General features: G+C 39.1%; 1 protein-coding gene across 8 annotated transcripts in view; it reads right to left on the bottom strand.

Annotated features, from left to right (window-relative positions):
• OXR1 (oxidation resistance 1) overlaps positions 1-17,620 on the bottom strand; it is a 257,860-nt gene that overhangs the window by 74,663 nt on the left and 165,577 nt on the right. Inside the window, exon 1 of one of the 8 annotated variants that reach the window (XM_021389334.1) lies at positions 6,391-6,439. The exons of the other annotated variants lie outside the window; for them this stretch is intronic. Coding sequence (XP_021245009.1) covers positions 6,391-6,424 — 34 coding nt within the window. The 5' untranslated portion in view covers positions 6,425-6,439. Of the gene's footprint in view, positions 1-6,390; positions 6,440-17,620 lie in introns of those variants that run through there. 8 annotated transcript variants of the gene reach the window in all.

Here is a 17,620-nt window from a genome sequence, read left to right as displayed (position 1 = left end):
CAGAACACTTCGGACACTGCTTCCTTTTAATTTCAAGATACCTGCACGTACCTGTGAACTTACCTGCAGTGCAGGGGGTTTACTCTCTGCGCAACCTCTTCACTGTACAGTGATGTGCTGGAAAGCTTTCTGCTAACTTTAAGCTTTCACATCTCTGCCCCCCTTCACTACGGAGGATGAAAACGATCCCTTTTACATCAAAGAATCACAGAATGGCTTGGGTTGGAAGGGACATTAAAGCCCACCCAGTTCCAACCCTGTGGTGTGGGCTTGTTACCATCCACCAGCTCAGGCTGCCCAGGGCCCCATTCAACCTGGCCTTGAACGCCTCCAGGGATGGGGCATCTCTCCGGGCAATCCTCTCACAGCTATAGTTGTCAGGGTACTTCACCACTGCAACTGTAAAAGCAAGACCAGATGCCACACTACACGCTTTTGCTGGTTTGCCTTTGATCAGCTCTATCCCCAAGACTTTCCTGCCACATGGGAAACTACCACTGCATTGGCCCAGCCAGTCCTCCCTGCACTCCTGTCAGTGGTAACGAACTGTGAGGCCTCACTCAGCCTTTCAACTCATGGAGCCGCTTCAGTCTTGTAGCAGAACTTACTGTACGTACAAATGTTTCTTTTTGAAAACATCACTTGATTTGTGGTGTTCATTTGTATACTTGCATTATTTGTGCACGCACTTCTTGAACTTTCAAGGTTTAAAGAATTCAAACCAATAAGAACATACTCCAGCATTTTTTTAATAGATAAAAGTATTTCCTGCATTCAATTTCATGACTGATATCTGCTTTAAGATGTGTGTTCTACAGATGGTGAGGCCAGAAATAAGATTACTATATATACTACCTGTGCCATAGACTTTACGAACACAGAACGGTAAATTCATGTCCTTATATTCCAATCAGAGAATGATGCAATTATATGCTACAACTAGCTGCAAATGAAAGCATTGTTTAATAAAAAATGCTCTTGTTGAGCCAAGTCTATTGTGTGCAGGCAGAACAGAGGAACAAAGTGCTGAGCTATCTCAACTCCTATTCACTTGTAGCAGCTGCTCAATTAAATCAGAGTTTAACGTCAGCATTTTGGAGCGCTGATTTCTGAGGGTTACTTGATGTAAACAGTACACTCAAATCAACCCTTCTACTACTAAAATCAGTTCCTGCTCAGGAGATAACGATGTTCCATTCCCCCTCCCCCCCAATAAAACATTTCACTGAAATAAAACAAATTTTCAGCAGAATTAGCTCTCCCTCTCTCTCACCCCTTGCCCTCCTCTGAAAAACCTGCCAGTAGAAATGAATGTGTAATCTGTCAGTTCCAGAATTAATGAATAAATCAGGAACTGCCGAGTCACGCACTACATGGTCCAAGTTCCCCTAGATGTTTGGTATTTAAACTGTCCTGCCTACCAGATTTATCCTGTTCTAAACACTGTAATTAGTTTTCATTTCATTTCAGTTTTTCTACTGTCAGCAGTGAAAAAACTATGGTCAGTCTTTTGCTCTGTTTATTCTATGTTAGAGGAAATATACCTATGTCTTTGCACCAAGAATAGGCTTAAAACTCTGGTACTCAGATGCCTTGAAACTTTGAGCTGGCTTGTCCACCAATATTATAGCCACATTTGCGTCTCTGTTATTATATATTCTTCTATTACATGAACAACTTATGTCCTTTTTTTTTCATGAAACTAAACCAAATATAAATATTTGCCTTAATATTTATGATAATTTTTACACTTGGATTGACCTTGAATATCTTTACAGAACAACATTCTTTCATCACACTGCCTTTATGTCCTCAGTATCTAGAAACAACATAATTGCTCTGAATGGGGCTAATAAGAACTTTGTATATGATCTCTGAATGTTCAACAATGACCTCTCCTTAGGATTTTCTAGCCTGTGGTATTGGTGCAGAAAGTGTATATCTGTAAAGTCTACAATCACTTAAATCTGGCCCTCAAAAAGAATGAGCTAGTTCTACCTTCCCTCAATTGTTTGAGCCTGTTACAACACTATGAGTGTGAGCACCAGCACTCATTTTGTTGGTGAGTTAACTGTAAAGTAAAAACGATCCACTTAAAAGTATCTTTTGTTTTGTGGAAAGTAACTAAGCATATTTGTTTCTTTTTTCCACAGGGTTCATATTATCACCAGCTAGATCTCCAAACCTGGTTCATGCTGCAGCTATGTGTAAACACTCATGGAAGCAGAAGTTATAAAGCGGACGGCTGCTTGAGCTGCATCCTAAGAGAACTGAGGTCTAGGGATGAGAGAACGTGGTTCAGTTTTGATCAAATATAAAATAACACAGTGAGGAAAAATATTTTCAAAGTCTGAAGGTAGAACTGTATAAGAAAGTATTTTAAAGGAGAAAAAAAAAATGATGTCATAGCAAGTGTTACTGACATGTAATTTCTTCGGGGACAGATAAGTTGCTTGTAAAAATAAGTGTTAATTGCAGTAAGTAATTCCAGGCAAAATGCCAGCAAATGCTGTGCAGTTTCCTTAGGTCTTAGCCATTCACATGCTTGGTGTAAAGGATATGGGCCTCTTGCTTTCCATCTTGCCAAAGTTTTAGCACTACTAAGCTGCAGACAAAAGGACAGAAGGCACTAACACAAAGCCTCTATTCTATCTTGAGAGGAGCAAGATTTGTGCATGCTTTCTGAGAAAAATCTTTTTTCCGAAAAATCTTGACTTTAGTAATTTGGCAATCGGTCAAAACCAGCTTTCATTTGTATATAAGTAACCTATATGTTGCTATGTAATTTTGACAGACTGAACCAAATGTTTCATCGCCCATTCTGGAGGCACCTATTCTCATTCGATGCTATGATGAGGCTGTTTGCCTTTGTTAAGTATTCCAAATTACCACGTCTGGTCAAGATCCCATCCATTTACATGGTTGCAAAGCCTATAATGAACGGCTAAAATAGGAATTTGAATTAGAACATGCATAAAAGCATAACCTCTCTTACTAAAAACAGATTTCATTAAAATCTAATGTAAAGCAAGAATTGATTTTTTTCTAGTGCAAAAGATAAACTCTTAAGAAAGAAAATCATGGACTGCAGATTGTTTCCAATGGTATTTCAGCGAAAGATAAAACAATGCAGAATGAATATGCAGTCCCTGGAGGAGGAACCAGAACTGAGGCATGCAGAACTCCCACATTCTCAGGCATATTTCCCTATTAAACCCATTAATTTGAATGACGAAGTATGGGAGTAATAGTTCTAGAAGTAAAAATGGTTACACAGATTGATTTTTGTGAAGGTCCAAATAGTTCCAAAGTTCAGTGTCACTATAAACTTGGGAGAAGTTGAAAAGAGATAACCAGTAGGTGACATTAAGTACATGAGTCTACTGAAAGCAAGTTATTTACTGAGAACCATCGGCTAGGGGTGTCTGTCCATATAGGTTCCACAATACCACATCCTCCTCTCAAATTAGACATTGAGCAAGAAGGCAGCTATCATCACCTACACAATAGTTTCAGGAATGGTAATCCTGGAATCTCAGACTTCAGGATATAGGGCTATAATTCTATTTTTTATAACCAGCTCCCTATGAGATTAGAATGAACGGGGGGGTTAGTCTCTATCTCAGCCATTGATGCTGATCATTGTTCCACAGGAAATGGAACATGGAAAGAACAAAATAGAATAAGCATGGGAAACAAGGGAATTTGCAGTCCTTTGTTGTAGGCTGCAGTACTTCAAGTACAGCTTATGTATCTGCTTATTCCTGAAACAGCACTGAAAAAGCCAGGACTTCATTACAGCCTCTTTTTTAGAATAGTTACTTTCTCAGTAGAAAACTAAGTCAAATTCCAACTTTATTAGTAATGCAAATCTGTTTCAGTAAAGCTTTCATTTCTTTTAGTAGAAGCTATATAATAAAGGTACCACAACTAAATATGAGGTTTCTCCAGGCTAAGGAGAACATCTGGATAGCAGTCTTGGACCTGGGCACCTCAGCCTCATCCTACAATGCACTTCAGCATCAAAGCACCCCGTCCTAAGCACTGCTCCTTATGTTCAATTTCATAATATTTAAGTATCATAACATTCATTGTGTTTAGTTTTTTGTCCTATCAAATCTAAAAAGTTTAAAAAAGACAAGTAAGTCCTGTCCAGCTGCAGCATCTGACCTGCTTGTGCTTGGTCTGTATTGTGGTTACAACAATTGTGCATGTCTTCCTTTGGTAAGTTGGTATCTAACGTAATTCAAGTCAGACTGTTTATACTTAGGGCAGCCCAGTAAGTCCTTTTGAATTCCTATAGAAACCTCTGAGGAGAGAGTGACTTTTGCTTTTCTAGCTGTATTTAAAATGCCCTATACTGGCATGCATATCATAGTGATGAAAATTTATATTAGGAATATGAAAATAATAGAAATGAATATGAAATGAATGAGTGTATTTTACTCCATAATATATGCTTAGCTTCATCTTTCAAAATAATTTGATCAGATTTCAGAAGAATTCCACAATTTTTGACACTTTTAGGATCACGGATTTTCTGCTGCATGTGGACTGAATTTTCACGTATTTAGGTAAATAACAACCTTTGTTTCCTTCAGTTAACTACCTTCCCTGAAAAATTATATCCCATAGCCACTATCCAACTCCAATTTATGTATTTAAAAAAAAAGTGGCAATTAGCATTAGGAGAATGTGTATTTTAAAACTAAATCTATACTTTCCTTATTTTCCCAAAGAATATTATGCATGCTCAGACGTAGAAATGCTCTGTTCTACAATAACATATATCAGCATATGTTAGAATATCAAAGATACAAACATGGAAGTTCTCAAATTTGTCCCTGAGGACAAATGCAGATCATGCTGGGACTTTTCCATGTTTATGGCAGAACTTCAGCTTCAAGTGCAATTACACAGCTGTATATATAGTCTACATTATCAAATAAACACAAAATGACCTCCAGGTCTTCAGTTCATACTTACTTGGTCAATAATAGCTTATTATGAAGGGAACATTCTGTTCTGCTCAGGGAATTTTATGAAAATTAATTTGGACCCTAAGAGATAAGCATGCACATGCGTGCACATACAGGCACCCATGAAGTTTAAGGAAGCTCACTAGGTAGAACACTAACTGAACAAAGTTAATTTTCAGTAGACACAGATGTCTCCCTGTCTTCATTTTATAATCTTATTGACTTTTTGTTCTTTCATCATGTGTTTTGAAACTGAATGTGGAAAACACCAACAATATAACTGATGACTCTGTAGTATTTATTAGTTAATCCCATCTTCCATAGATGCATAAATTATACAAATGACAAATGTTGCCTATGAAAGCAGATCAGAAAATTGATTATTCACCAATATTGAATCTTAGGCAGACAGTCTTAATATTTTTTGCTTTTTGCAGAACAACTCTAACTAATCTTTCCTTAACAAACATTAAATGCTTATCGCATTGCTAATGGACTCTGTCCCTGTAAGGAGGTTGCTGATACTTGCTCAGAAACAACAGAACCAGATTCCAGCCCTCCATAGACGTCTTTTCATTACTAGACTGGTTCACAATAACATAAAATGTCCTGCTGGTAGGATACTTACTGTTGCCAAAGCTCGGTTCCGTAGTACACCATTTCTGAAGACTAAGCAATCTCAATAAAACCAAGACATAAAAAATGTCTGCTTTACAATCAATGTCTTGTCACCTCATGACAAGCTGTATTCCACATATTCATAGCAAAATCCACATATTTTAGAAAGCCATATTCCAGCCCTGAGGGGAAAAACCTCACATTAATAGCTGAAATGATGAAAAGGTTCTGTCTGTCTGAAGATACAATAGACAGCTTGTCACATACTCTCATTATATTCATTTGGCACTAGATCAGTTTCCAATGCAGAAGAGATTTTGGCTTTTAGTTCTAGGTTATGAGTTTTTGTTGCAACCTTTATACATAAGATACAAGGAGATATAAGGATCCTTTCCATGGATCTGAACAAAATGATTCTGCTCAGAAACCTAGAAAAAGCAGAGTTAAGAACAGCTGATTAAAAGCTTCATAATGCCAGTTCTAAGTGGGAATGCCATCTAAAGTAGAATGATATTCTTGAGATAAATGGGCCAAAAATATCATCAGATATTATCAGCAGCCTGAATAAGGCTAATGGCAACAGCTGATCCTTCTGGCTGCAATTTTATTCCGGTAATAAGAGCTACTGATTCTCTTTTTTACTTGCTCCTGCTTTGGCAGTACATTCTAAGATCAAGGATTAGTTGAAAAAGAGTGAATTCTGTTCCGTTCTTTGCCACCTGACATTTTTGTTGGGTTTTTTGTTGCTCTTTTCCTTAACTAAAGTAAGTACATGAAAGTCTCCTGTACATACCTTTTCCTGAGCCATACAAATCTGTGCAGGACATCCTGAAATATTCATTTGAATGAAACAAAAGAAGGAGTATGTTGATCTCAGCAGAAGGAAGTTCTGCTTTTTCTTCCTTGTTAAATCTTCCCTCTTAAGCAACATCTGCTCTCTCTCCTTCCCTCCCCCACTAGCACTATATCGCAAGCATATGCCTGATTCATTTGCTCCAATAATATCATGTATAAAACCTGTGGAGGTTACTCACTCTGTCCGTTTGGGGTTAATGGCTACAGTTTATCCTGAAAAATCAGATACATTGCTTCTAGCTAGCTAAATCATTTGGAGGCTGTCCATTACTGTGTTATCTTAAGAAACTATTTTACACACATTACTTGTTGCACCTAACATTTCACAGCTTTACATTACTCTCTTTTCTTCCTCACTCTTTAGTATCTTGTCTTTGATTACTGTTACAGTTTCCCCCAAAGATGATCTGCAGTGTTGTTAATCTTGCATTCAGCCACATTTAGCTGCAATGCTGTATACGCCATTAAGAACCTATGCACATACACAGCTTAACAGATCCTGTTTGCCTCTGATTAATTTCCTTCTATTTGCTTGGATGGGCTTTTCTGCAGGCTGTATCCAGAATGCCTAATGGCATGTCTCACTGTCTTCCTTGTATTTCCTCTAAGGATGAATTATTGTGTACATACATTGTTTACAAAATCCCAAAGAAGTACAATTGTTTTGATAGGTAATTAATGGTTATCTGTCAAGGTTTTTAACTTTACTGTCTGAAGATCAAGACTTAGAACTAGTAAGCTATTTGGCTCACAGAAGTTACATGTGAAGTGCTAGCAAAGTGCTTCTTGTCAAGGAAACAGTTCCTGCGTTTTGCAGAAATCAAATGCTTATTTCTCCCAACTGTAGTTCCTAATATTAACGAATTTCTGCCTAGTTTCAAGCTAGGTTTTGGCCATGAATCTCAGTAAGGCCAATGAATCTGAAGGGAAAGCTGATGCTGAGAATAGAAGGGATTAAAAAAAACCACAAAGCTATTATTTTCCAGATTTGTTTTGTTTTCTTACTAAATACAAAAGGAAAAAATCAGATATTAGTACATTGAACTAAACTTTAGTTTTGAACTAAAACTAAGATTTTAGACTTGTTTTAGATCCGCACTAATTTTCCTTTCTTGCAGAGAAAGCTTTAGTGGACTTGGTAGTTGTGAAGAGCCTCTGGTGTTACTCAAGACTTCATGAAGAAATTAAATTGTAATATAATTATTAGACAACTGGATTAGTGCAATAGCAAAGTATCAACAGAAGTTTTAAGTCTTGGTTTGTAAAGTCACTGCTTTCCTTTGAAGTAGTGAAAGAATAAGTAGATAAGAGTAATCAGTTGATAACAGCATATTCATATTCCTAGAAGGCTTTTCCAAAGTCTCTTACCAAGGAAACAAATATATTGTAGGATGAGAGGGCTCCTGTTTTAATACCCTCTAAAGTACAGTAAGCAAGAGGTCAGATTTCCCAGCAGAGGAAGAAGAATTATCACGGTGGCCCAACAGAGATCCATGCTTTCCAACTCGCTAATTATTAGGCAAGGAGGAAACAACAAGAAAGTGATGGAGTTTGACAATATACAGGAAAGTCAAACCTACTGAAAGGCATTAAAAAATATTTCATCATACAGTTCATAAATAAAACGGTGTCTGAAAATCACTGTTGATAAATGTAAAGACAGTTTTCTTCTAAGTGCATGACTATGTTTATATACACATGAAGACAAGCTTTAAAATGAACTATTACCAAAAATAAATTTATGAAAATGTCAGTTAGCAGAAATCCAAAAAGCAAAATAAATGTGAGTTATAAGTAAAATGACTATTAGAAAAATATAGTGTTACATGACTATAAATTCTTTTCATGAATATAGATTGATCACCCTGTCTCAAAAAAAGATACACTATACTCAAAAAACTGCATAGAAAAGAGCAAGACAGCTGTCAAGATGCTTCCTAGGAAAGTGGAGAAAAATATAAAGTAGTTAAGTAGAAAAAAAACTCAGAGAAAATTTTTTCACTCTTTCTCTCTCATAGTAAGAAATAGGGGCACCTAATTAAATTAAATTGCATAAGATTTAAATAAAAGGAAATATTTTGTCATCCAAAATAACTGAATCACAGAATTACCACAGGACACTGTGTATGCCAAAACTATGAATGATTCAGAAAGCAGTCATGAAAATTCATAGAAAGTCCTTCAAGAACCATTAAGCATAAAAATGCAGATACAGGCTCTGGCTTTTGGAAGTCCACATGCCACAGACTCCCTAAAGCTTGGAGGAAATACTGGTAAAGTGTCATTCCATACTCATTCTCTTCTTTATTCTTTCCCTAATTATCTGCTACCAGGCACCGTGGGAAACAGGACGCTGAGCTAGTTGTGAGTAAAGCATTACTTTGACCTCATCCTGCCCAGCCATTCTGATGCCATCACACTGCTCTGGAACCAGAAGTCCTCCACGCGTTCTTTTCTTTGGTCGTTCACAGAGTAGAGGGAACAACCTATGCAGACCAAGGAAACTCAGGACAATCATTCTGGGGACTCAGTGAGGCACAAGACACCTCAACTGCTGCAGACGTTGAAGCACAAAGGAGAAAAACTATTACTTGTCCTTCATGTGTTGTGAAGTGTACAGAAGCTGGCATGGCTTCTCTGCCTCGGTTACCTTAGACAGTTAACTGGAAACGTCATCCACCCACTGCAAATGTTGGTAACTCATCAACAGAGTCAGGAACTTGTATGGAAAAGAATCCAAATACAAGAAATGTTTAAATGTCTGTGCATGAAGGGCTCAGAAGCTGTGCTTCTACACAGGGAAGCAAATTCGGAAAAAGAGAAAGAACTGACAGGCAACGATCAGATTCTGCCAAACATTCTACGTATTTCACAGTGGCCACAGACCCACCTCAGAAGAAATGTGCTGACTGACTGAACTCTTAAACTCTGAAAGGACAGACAGTGGATCTTAGAGCAGCTGTAGATTTAGCCTAACAAATAGCTAACAAATGGCAGCCAGGGAGAGGAGCATGTCCACACCTTGACTCTGCAGATGCTGCTTCGCAGGCTGTAATACAAATAGTTGGCAAAGGAGATCCACAGCACTTTTCATCCACATGCACATATACAATAGGTAATTCTTTGGTTTTGAAAAAAAATGAAGTGGATCTACAGAATTCAAGGCTTTTAGAAAGAGCAATCTTATTTTTTTATTTAGTTTAGTAATCCAAAATAACATTGACTGTCATGCAAAGTTATTGTCAGGAATGGAAGCACTGTTACTGAGAGATTACACGGAATACAGACAAGAGTGTTACTGAGAAAAGACCGTAACCAAGCAGTCTGTCATCAAGTGTAACGGTTTATCTTCTCATACAGGACTTAATAGAATATGATGCTTCACCAAAAGGCAGCAGCAGCAAAACCAAAGATTTCCATGCTGAAGACTTACAACTTTTTCATTTAGTCCTTTAATAAGATATACATTTCCCAATTGTACAAGACTGAGCTAAAATATTTTTCGAACACCATCAGAGGGAAAGGATAAGTTTGCTGTTGACGAACAACACAAAATACTAGGAACCATTAGTTTTCTTTGGCCAAGCACAGACTACAAGCATGACCACGTTTTTTTTTCAGAGAAAACCTATGTTCTCTGCCCAAACTGAGAGATGTCTCAGGACTTCATGCCAAGATATGTGAACACTTGTGAGTTAAACTACCAACAAGCAGGTGGCTCTGATTGCTCAGCATTTGGGGCAGTTACCTTTTGGATTACTTTCTGAGTACAGTTTGTTTCAAATACCAGCTGTATCAACTGGCGGAAGGCCACATTTTCTCTCACCTCCTCTACTGCTACTGCCTTTTCTCTCTCAATGCACCTGTTCCCGATGGGACAGTGCATGATACCATGGGCTGGCAGGTATTTTAGAGCATCTTTAAGGTATGTGATAGCTCAGCTGTGCAGTACTGCTGGAGTGACAACTGGCCCTTGCAGATCCTGACAGAGATCACAGAAATCACATACTGAAATGCCAAAATGGATAAAGCATTTTGAAAATACCATAATTATTCTGTCTTCTGTTTTCAGCATTTCTAAGAAAAGTGAATGGAAGCAGATAATTCTGATTTGTTGGGCACTGATATTTTACTCAGATCAATAGAGAACACATAAAAACACAAACAAGTTGCCCAGGCAGTTCGTAATCTAAACAGACTCCCAAAAACAAAAGACATCCTGGCTTCCTGACACTGATTCCTTTCTGATGAGATGATTTTGCTTGAAAGGTGAATATGGGCACAGGAAGAAGGTGCAATTTAGTGTATGCATAATAGCCACTTGTTCTCATATGATGCATATTTTCCATTTACATGTAATGAGCAATTTTTAAATTAAGGTATGTTCCACTTACAATTTTTTAGCCTCAATACCATGAAGTTTCCAGGCTTTTCACTATGTAATTTATATTCGGTATTGTCTACATAATGACTCCTCTCTGGACATTACACTTTTATTTCAAGCTATTATCCTTTTATTATCTAATGTGCTTGGTTTTGTAAGTCACAGAAAAGCAGTATTCATTCAAAAAAGATATGTAGCAAATTTGATATTGTATACTATCAACCTTTGCCAAATTTCTATGAGGATTAGTAGTTTTGCCATTACATACTGAAGCCAGCAGGTAGAAAATGAGGTAGCAAAAAGTCTCAATTTATAAAGTGTGCTGTATATGCTCTTTATGCATGTAATGTTTACTTACGTGAACATGAAGATTGAGGTCAGTTACAACCTGTAGACAGCATATTAAAAATCACAATTTGTCAACAGACTTAACATTTAATATTACTTTAAATAGGAGTGATGACATCAAGAAGCACAAGCCATAGCATTCCGTTTCCAAGGTTACTCAGACTGGATGCCACAAGGACTTGCTGGCACCATAAACATTCCCACCCTTCCTACACGGACTGCACGTAAGCCTGCAAAACAAGCTTGCAAGTGCTGCAGGGCACTGGATGACTGGTTTGGCAGATGCACAGGAATACTTTTGCTGAACGGATTAGCAGAGGATAGCAAGACTTCAGTGATGATATTATAGAGACTTCAGGACCAAAGTAATGGTCTGTGTTCGCTGTAGCTAAATGCTACCCTTGACAAAGTACAACCAAAATGGTCTGGATGTGGAAGCCGTCTTCCTGTTTTGTAAACCAGTCTGACTCAGGCCAATGGTGTTTCAGTAAACAAACCAGCACTGCTCAGTGGCTGGCTGTGCTTCAAAACACAATTTATGACACATTTGATATCCACAGCAGTGTTTTGACTGTTTTAATGCTCTTCCACCTGTTTGGATAGCAAGGTATTGTTTCAAGTATCATTATTATCACCCTAATGAAAAATAATTTGCAACAGAAATTGTGTGCAGCTTTCAGAGTCACATCGGTCTCTTGAAATAAGGAATTAGACCTTAGAGGGCAGAATGCAGTGGCATATTGCAGATAGGAAAATCTTGCTCAATTTTGTGGTCTGCTATGCCTCTTGCATTTTACCAAAGTGTTTTGCTTCACTTGAGGTTAAAAAAAATCTTAGAAATATTAAAAAGGAAAGTTGTTGTTACTACTTTGTTTTATTGCACAGCAGGGTTGTCCTTTCCTCCTCTAAAATTCATTTTTTCCATTTTCTTAACAAGTATGTTTTTAGATGCTAGTATCACCACATTCTCTGTCACTCCTCTTTAAATGAAATGCTCCTCCAACATTTTTTCTAGACTTATGAGGTAGAATCCTGAAGAAGATTTGGGACAATGACTGGCCATGCTGGCATCCAGAAATCTTTTGTTGAGAGAGAGCTGGATTTCTTTAATATTGTCTTCAGACTGATCACTAGTGCTCAAATGTGCTTGTTTGTAAGATCTTTGCTTTTTGTTGTCCAAAAGAACTCACACTTCAGTAAAAGAATCCAAACAGTAGTCTAAGACTAACTCCAAATAGATCCATAGGCTTGATCTCCAAACCAATTTCAGATTATCTTATTCCTTTGTTCTTTCATACTGACAGGCAGCCACCACGCCTACATTTATTTGAGATACCGCTCGTTACATTTACTCACTGTTACAGATAGTGATAATGTTTTAGGAGAGGAAAACAGAAGTGAATTTCAGCAATCAGCTCTCAGTAACTGAAATAAATTCTCCTTCCACTAGTCAGCAGCTGGATGATCCCGTGAAGCACTTCATTGCTTACAACCAAGTAGCATGCATGTGACTGTTATACTTCAGTAATTTCCACTCTTCTGAGGTATGTGTTCTCTTTCATGATTTCACTTACATAAAACATATGAAAGATTTAAACTAACGCCATTTACTTCTCTAAGTTTTCACATGTTCAGTGAGCTGGTTCTGTAATGAAAATGTGGTGTGCTCAGTGAAAAGAGGGCGTCTCATGAGTAGAGTCTGAGTTCCTGCTGTGCCGAAGAGAGGACATTTAATTTCTATAGAAACTGATCAAACTACCACAGCAAGAATTCAGCAGAGAGCAGTAAGTGACAAAGTATTTTTATGTATGACAATAAATAAATTGTAAACTGCCTGCTTGGGAATCTTTTTCTTTATGTAACCTTTTGAAAATACCATTGTCAGTTAAAAGAGCGTTACTATTTTTTCTTTCTTATCATTGATATCCACGTTGATGAGAACAGTCTGTTTTCACATGTAACCACCCTGAACTACTACTAATGGCTTTGTACAGCTGATGATGTGGATATGCATAAAGTGCCTGAAGCTGCATTAAGGAGACACTTAAGAAAGTGTATATTAGTTTAGTATCAAGTAGCATCAGTAATGGCTGCTTTTCTTAAATACCTGGCGTCACTTGTTCCCTTTCAATAGGAAGGACAGCGTACTGACGAGTTCAGCGGGGACAGTGGTTGAAAGGATCTAAGAACTGTTCTACTCACAAACTCCTTCAGATAGAAAAGGAGTTCTGTGGCCTTCTTTTTTACTGTCAAGAAGGTTTGGCAAAGAGCAAGATTTAAAGTTGTATCTGCCATTATAATCCATGGCTATTTTTCTGCAGGACAAAATTTATAAGGGAAGCAATTATTTACCGCATCTGACATGATTTTCCACAGAAAGTACACAGTATCATGATTCACACACTCCAGAATTCCTTATATGTACAGGAAAAAATCTTGCTGGCCTCTGTCTTGCACTGCTGACACTGTTGAGTGTTAGCTTTACGAATCATATCCTTCCAATTCCTCTGAAGAGCAGTATCACACCAGTAGAGTCATCCAGTACAGAAGGACTGGATGCAGTGGCACAGGGAATGGTACTGGTGTAATGGTTTAACTCCAAGGCACATTAATCTAATAATGGGAATGGTCAAAAATGAAAAAGATGCTTAGGCCAGTTTCTCCTGGCTTCTTGGGTCACAATCCCAACTCAGCTTTACATTTGAGGGAGGCTGTCCGAAGAGCACAGAGTGGAGTGCTTGAATCACAGAATCACAGGATATCTTGAGCTGTAAGGGATCCACAGGGATCACCGAGTCCAACCCCCGGCTCCACACAGAACCACACACAATTCAAACTGTATTGGAAAGCACAAAGTGGGGCAAAGACATGTTACAGCAGAATCCCACTGGTGATACTTTCCAGTCCTGCAATTTGCTTTTCTTATTCCACTGCAAAATTTTATTTCCAAACATTAATATACTGGCAAGTAAAGGGTTAATCAAGAAAAAACTGAAAGGGGAACATTCTCTTCTTGTTAACTGTTTTCAGAGCAAACCCAGCATGCAGAAGAACTGAACTACAGAATTTGACTAAGATTTGTTAATGCCAGACACACCTTTCCTTGACTCCTTATGACAGAAATGCGTGTCTCCCTGAGGACATTCTACAGAGATTTGAGATGTAAGGATTTGACAGTGGAAAAGTACAAGTCTAAATATAGTACATTTTGTCAAACTTTGTTTAAAAGAATGTTCCAGTAGTTATCTGTTCAAAATTTTATCTTGTTACTGGTTCCTATGCAGAACTTTTATTAGCAGAAATTCTGCAAGTAACTAATGCTGGTACGAGGCTATTAGAATGGACTGACTGCTTCGCAAGCAGCCAGACAGTGGACTTCAAGGTTCACATTTGTCTTTGTAGCAGTCCAGAGTGCAGGAGGTCTTACTTTTTTGTTTCTTCATTTTTGTTTCTGCTCCTTCTTTTATGGTGCATACATCTATGTCCAGAGGCACTGAAACTCCAGTTAGCTGCTACTTTATTTCCAGCATTTCCATGGTGGATTCTGACCAACAGCTCACAAACTTCTGTTTATACAGAAGGAGGAAAACCTAGTACTGGGCAGGCAAAAAGGAGGAGAATGTAACCAGTCTTTAAGGCATGGAAATTCACTGACTGAAAAAGCCTCTGCACTGAAATCACAAATATCAGAGACGGAAAGTTTTAAGGAAAAAGTGAAAAACTAGTAAAAAGATCACCTTCTCTATCAGTCTGTGGTTCCCTCATTTTAAACAAACTGTCACAAACCATGAAATCCTGTAGGGGAGTAGCAGAGGTATTGGCACAGTTACTGATAGAAAAGGGAGGAAACGAAGCATGTCCGTGCAGTTTTTATTGCTCATTTGGAAGGCTCTTCTTAGTGGAAATGAAGGGTTTGCTCATGGCAATTCATATTCTCTCCCCACTTCTGTTTTTAATGGCACTGCTGGAGCAGGGGAAGGTGACCTCTGGGAAACAGCTAGCAGGGAGCAGCCAGCGGGTCAGGCTCTCCTCACAAATAACATCTCCTACTGCAGGGAGCCTAACAGCGAGTCTTCATACTTCACTGGAGCTCTCAGCTCAGCCTTTGACTCTTCCTCTGTGACCACAGGCATGTATTCTGCCTCATCTCAGCACCAAGGAAACATTTTTTTTTTTCCCTTCTCTGTTTTCTGGTCTACTTAGAAAGCTACATATTACCTGAAGCAAGTTTTTGTTCACATTATATAACCAGTTCTTCAGGCATTGTTGTGATACAGTACAAGCCCACTGGAATAAGAACGAAGAAATGATAAGAAAACAAAAATGATAAAGAGATAAGGACAAATAAAGAAGAAGAAATCTCACCATGTGATATAACATAATACAGCATATTTTCATGGCATCTTATGTTTTAAGATGAGATTTTAGCTTTTGAAATACTTAAGAGCAGAAGTGATCACAGAATCATAGAAATGCAAGGATCAGAAGGGACCTCGAGGGATCATTGAGTCCAACCACCCAATGAGAGCAATTTTACGACAGCAATTCTTAGTATCTTTCTTTGCAGGAGCCAATCTATGCTGGATAACACAAACCCAGTTTCAGGAGATGAATGATGAAAGTACGTATCCACAGCCACGAAGAGGCTCCTTCCTCCTGACTTCCACCAGTACTTGTTAATTGCAGGGGAACTGGAAAGCAAGGACACAGAAACTGAGCTGAAAGCTTTCCTCAGCCAATATCACAAGAAATGCTTAGGAAAACTCCCGAGCTGACTGTTGGCACCAAACTATCACTCCCATGGGCTGCTGAAGATGGAATAATACTTCAGTGCTCCCTATTCCTCTTTGGGAAATCCTGCGCCACTGTGACTCACAAAGGGCTGAGCTTTATGGAGGGAGTAAGGGCCTCCACCAGTACCAGAAACAAGTCACAGACAGCAACAACAGTGAAACCTGAGAAGAATGTTCAAATGCTTGTACATCACTTAACCTACTACTTAACACAGTTTAGCAAAGCTACAAATCATACCACAACGACTTGCTCTTCTCAGTGTCAACTACAAAAACTCAGTGGTAGACAGCCAAGGACCATAATCCCTTTTTTTTCCTATCTTTTGTCATGAAACTTAGACTGCCATGCCTTCTCTTGGGTAACTCTTCAACCTACAGGCAGTACAGTTTGCTCCCACCCTTTTGGAGGGTATGAAGGGATTGTGAAAGACTGCTTGGAAAAATGAACAAGGAAATCACTCCTGTATCCATAAAAATGTATTATCATTTCTGTGAAAGAAGAACTAAAAAAGTGAAAAGGATTTCGGACATTCTATAAAATTTTCCTCTAGGTCATTTCCACATCTGGGAATCTCTCCTTGCAGCCACACAGGAGACAAACCAAATCTTGCTCTCAACTTGAAATGCAGAACCCGTTGGGAATAACCATCCAGTATTCTGTATTTTCAAGCAGGTCATACTCTCACTTTGAAACAAATCTTGCAGAGGATTTAAAACTTGGATTCTCTTGGAATTTAAAATTTGGATTCTCTCCAAATTGGAGAGGTATGGATTTGAAGGATGGACTGTTCAGTGGGTTAAGAACTGGTTGGCTGGTAGCAGCCAAAGGGTTGTGATAAATGGTTCTATGTCAAGGTGGAGGCCGGTCACAAGTGGTGTCCCCCAAGGCTCAGTCCTGGGACCGGTGCTCTTCAATGTCTTTATCAATGACATAGACGATGGAATCGAGTGTACCCTCAGCAAGTTTGCAGATGACACCAAACTGAGCGGTGCAGTCGATACATTGGAAGGAAGGGAAGCCACCCAGAAGGACCTGGACAGGCTGGACAAGTGGACTGGCCTGGTGGCCAGTGGTTCTGGCCCACGAGAACCTAATGAGGTTCAACAAGGCCAAGTGCAGGGTGCTGCACTTGGGCCAGGGCAATCCCAGGTATTTATACAACCTGGGGGAAGAAGTACTTGAAAGCAGCCCTGCGGAGAGGGACTTGGGGGTCCTGGTGGACGAGAAGCTGGACATGAGCCAGTAGTGTGCGCTGGCAGCCCGGAAGGCCAACTATGTTCTGGGCTGCATTAAAAGAGGAGTGGTCAGCAGGGAGAGGGAGGTGGTGGTCCCCCTCTACTCGGCTCTTGTGAGGCCCCATCTGGAGTACTGCGTCCAGGCCTGGGGCCCCCAGCACAAGAAGGACGTGGAGCTCTTGGAATGAGTGCAGAGGAGGGCGACCAAGATGATCAGAGGGCTGGAGCACCTCTCCTATGAGGAAAGGTTGACAGAACTGGGCTGGTTTACTTTGGAGAAGGCTCCGGGGAGACCTCATTGTGGCCTTCCAATATTTGAAGGGAGCGTATAAACAGGAGGGGGATCGATTGTTTGTGAGGGTGGATAGCGATAGGACAAGGGGGAATGGTTTTAAGCTGAGACAGGG

The sequence above is a fragment of the Numida meleagris genome, chromosome 2 (assembly GCF_002078875.1).
Source record: "Numida meleagris isolate 19003 breed g44 Domestic line chromosome 2, NumMel1.0, whole genome shotgun sequence".
NCBI classification, from domain to species: Eukaryota; Metazoa; Chordata; class Aves; order Galliformes; family Numididae; genus Numida; species Numida meleagris.
Note: the sequence above shows the minus strand (reverse complement) of the source record. Positions and strands in the feature narration are given on the sequence as shown.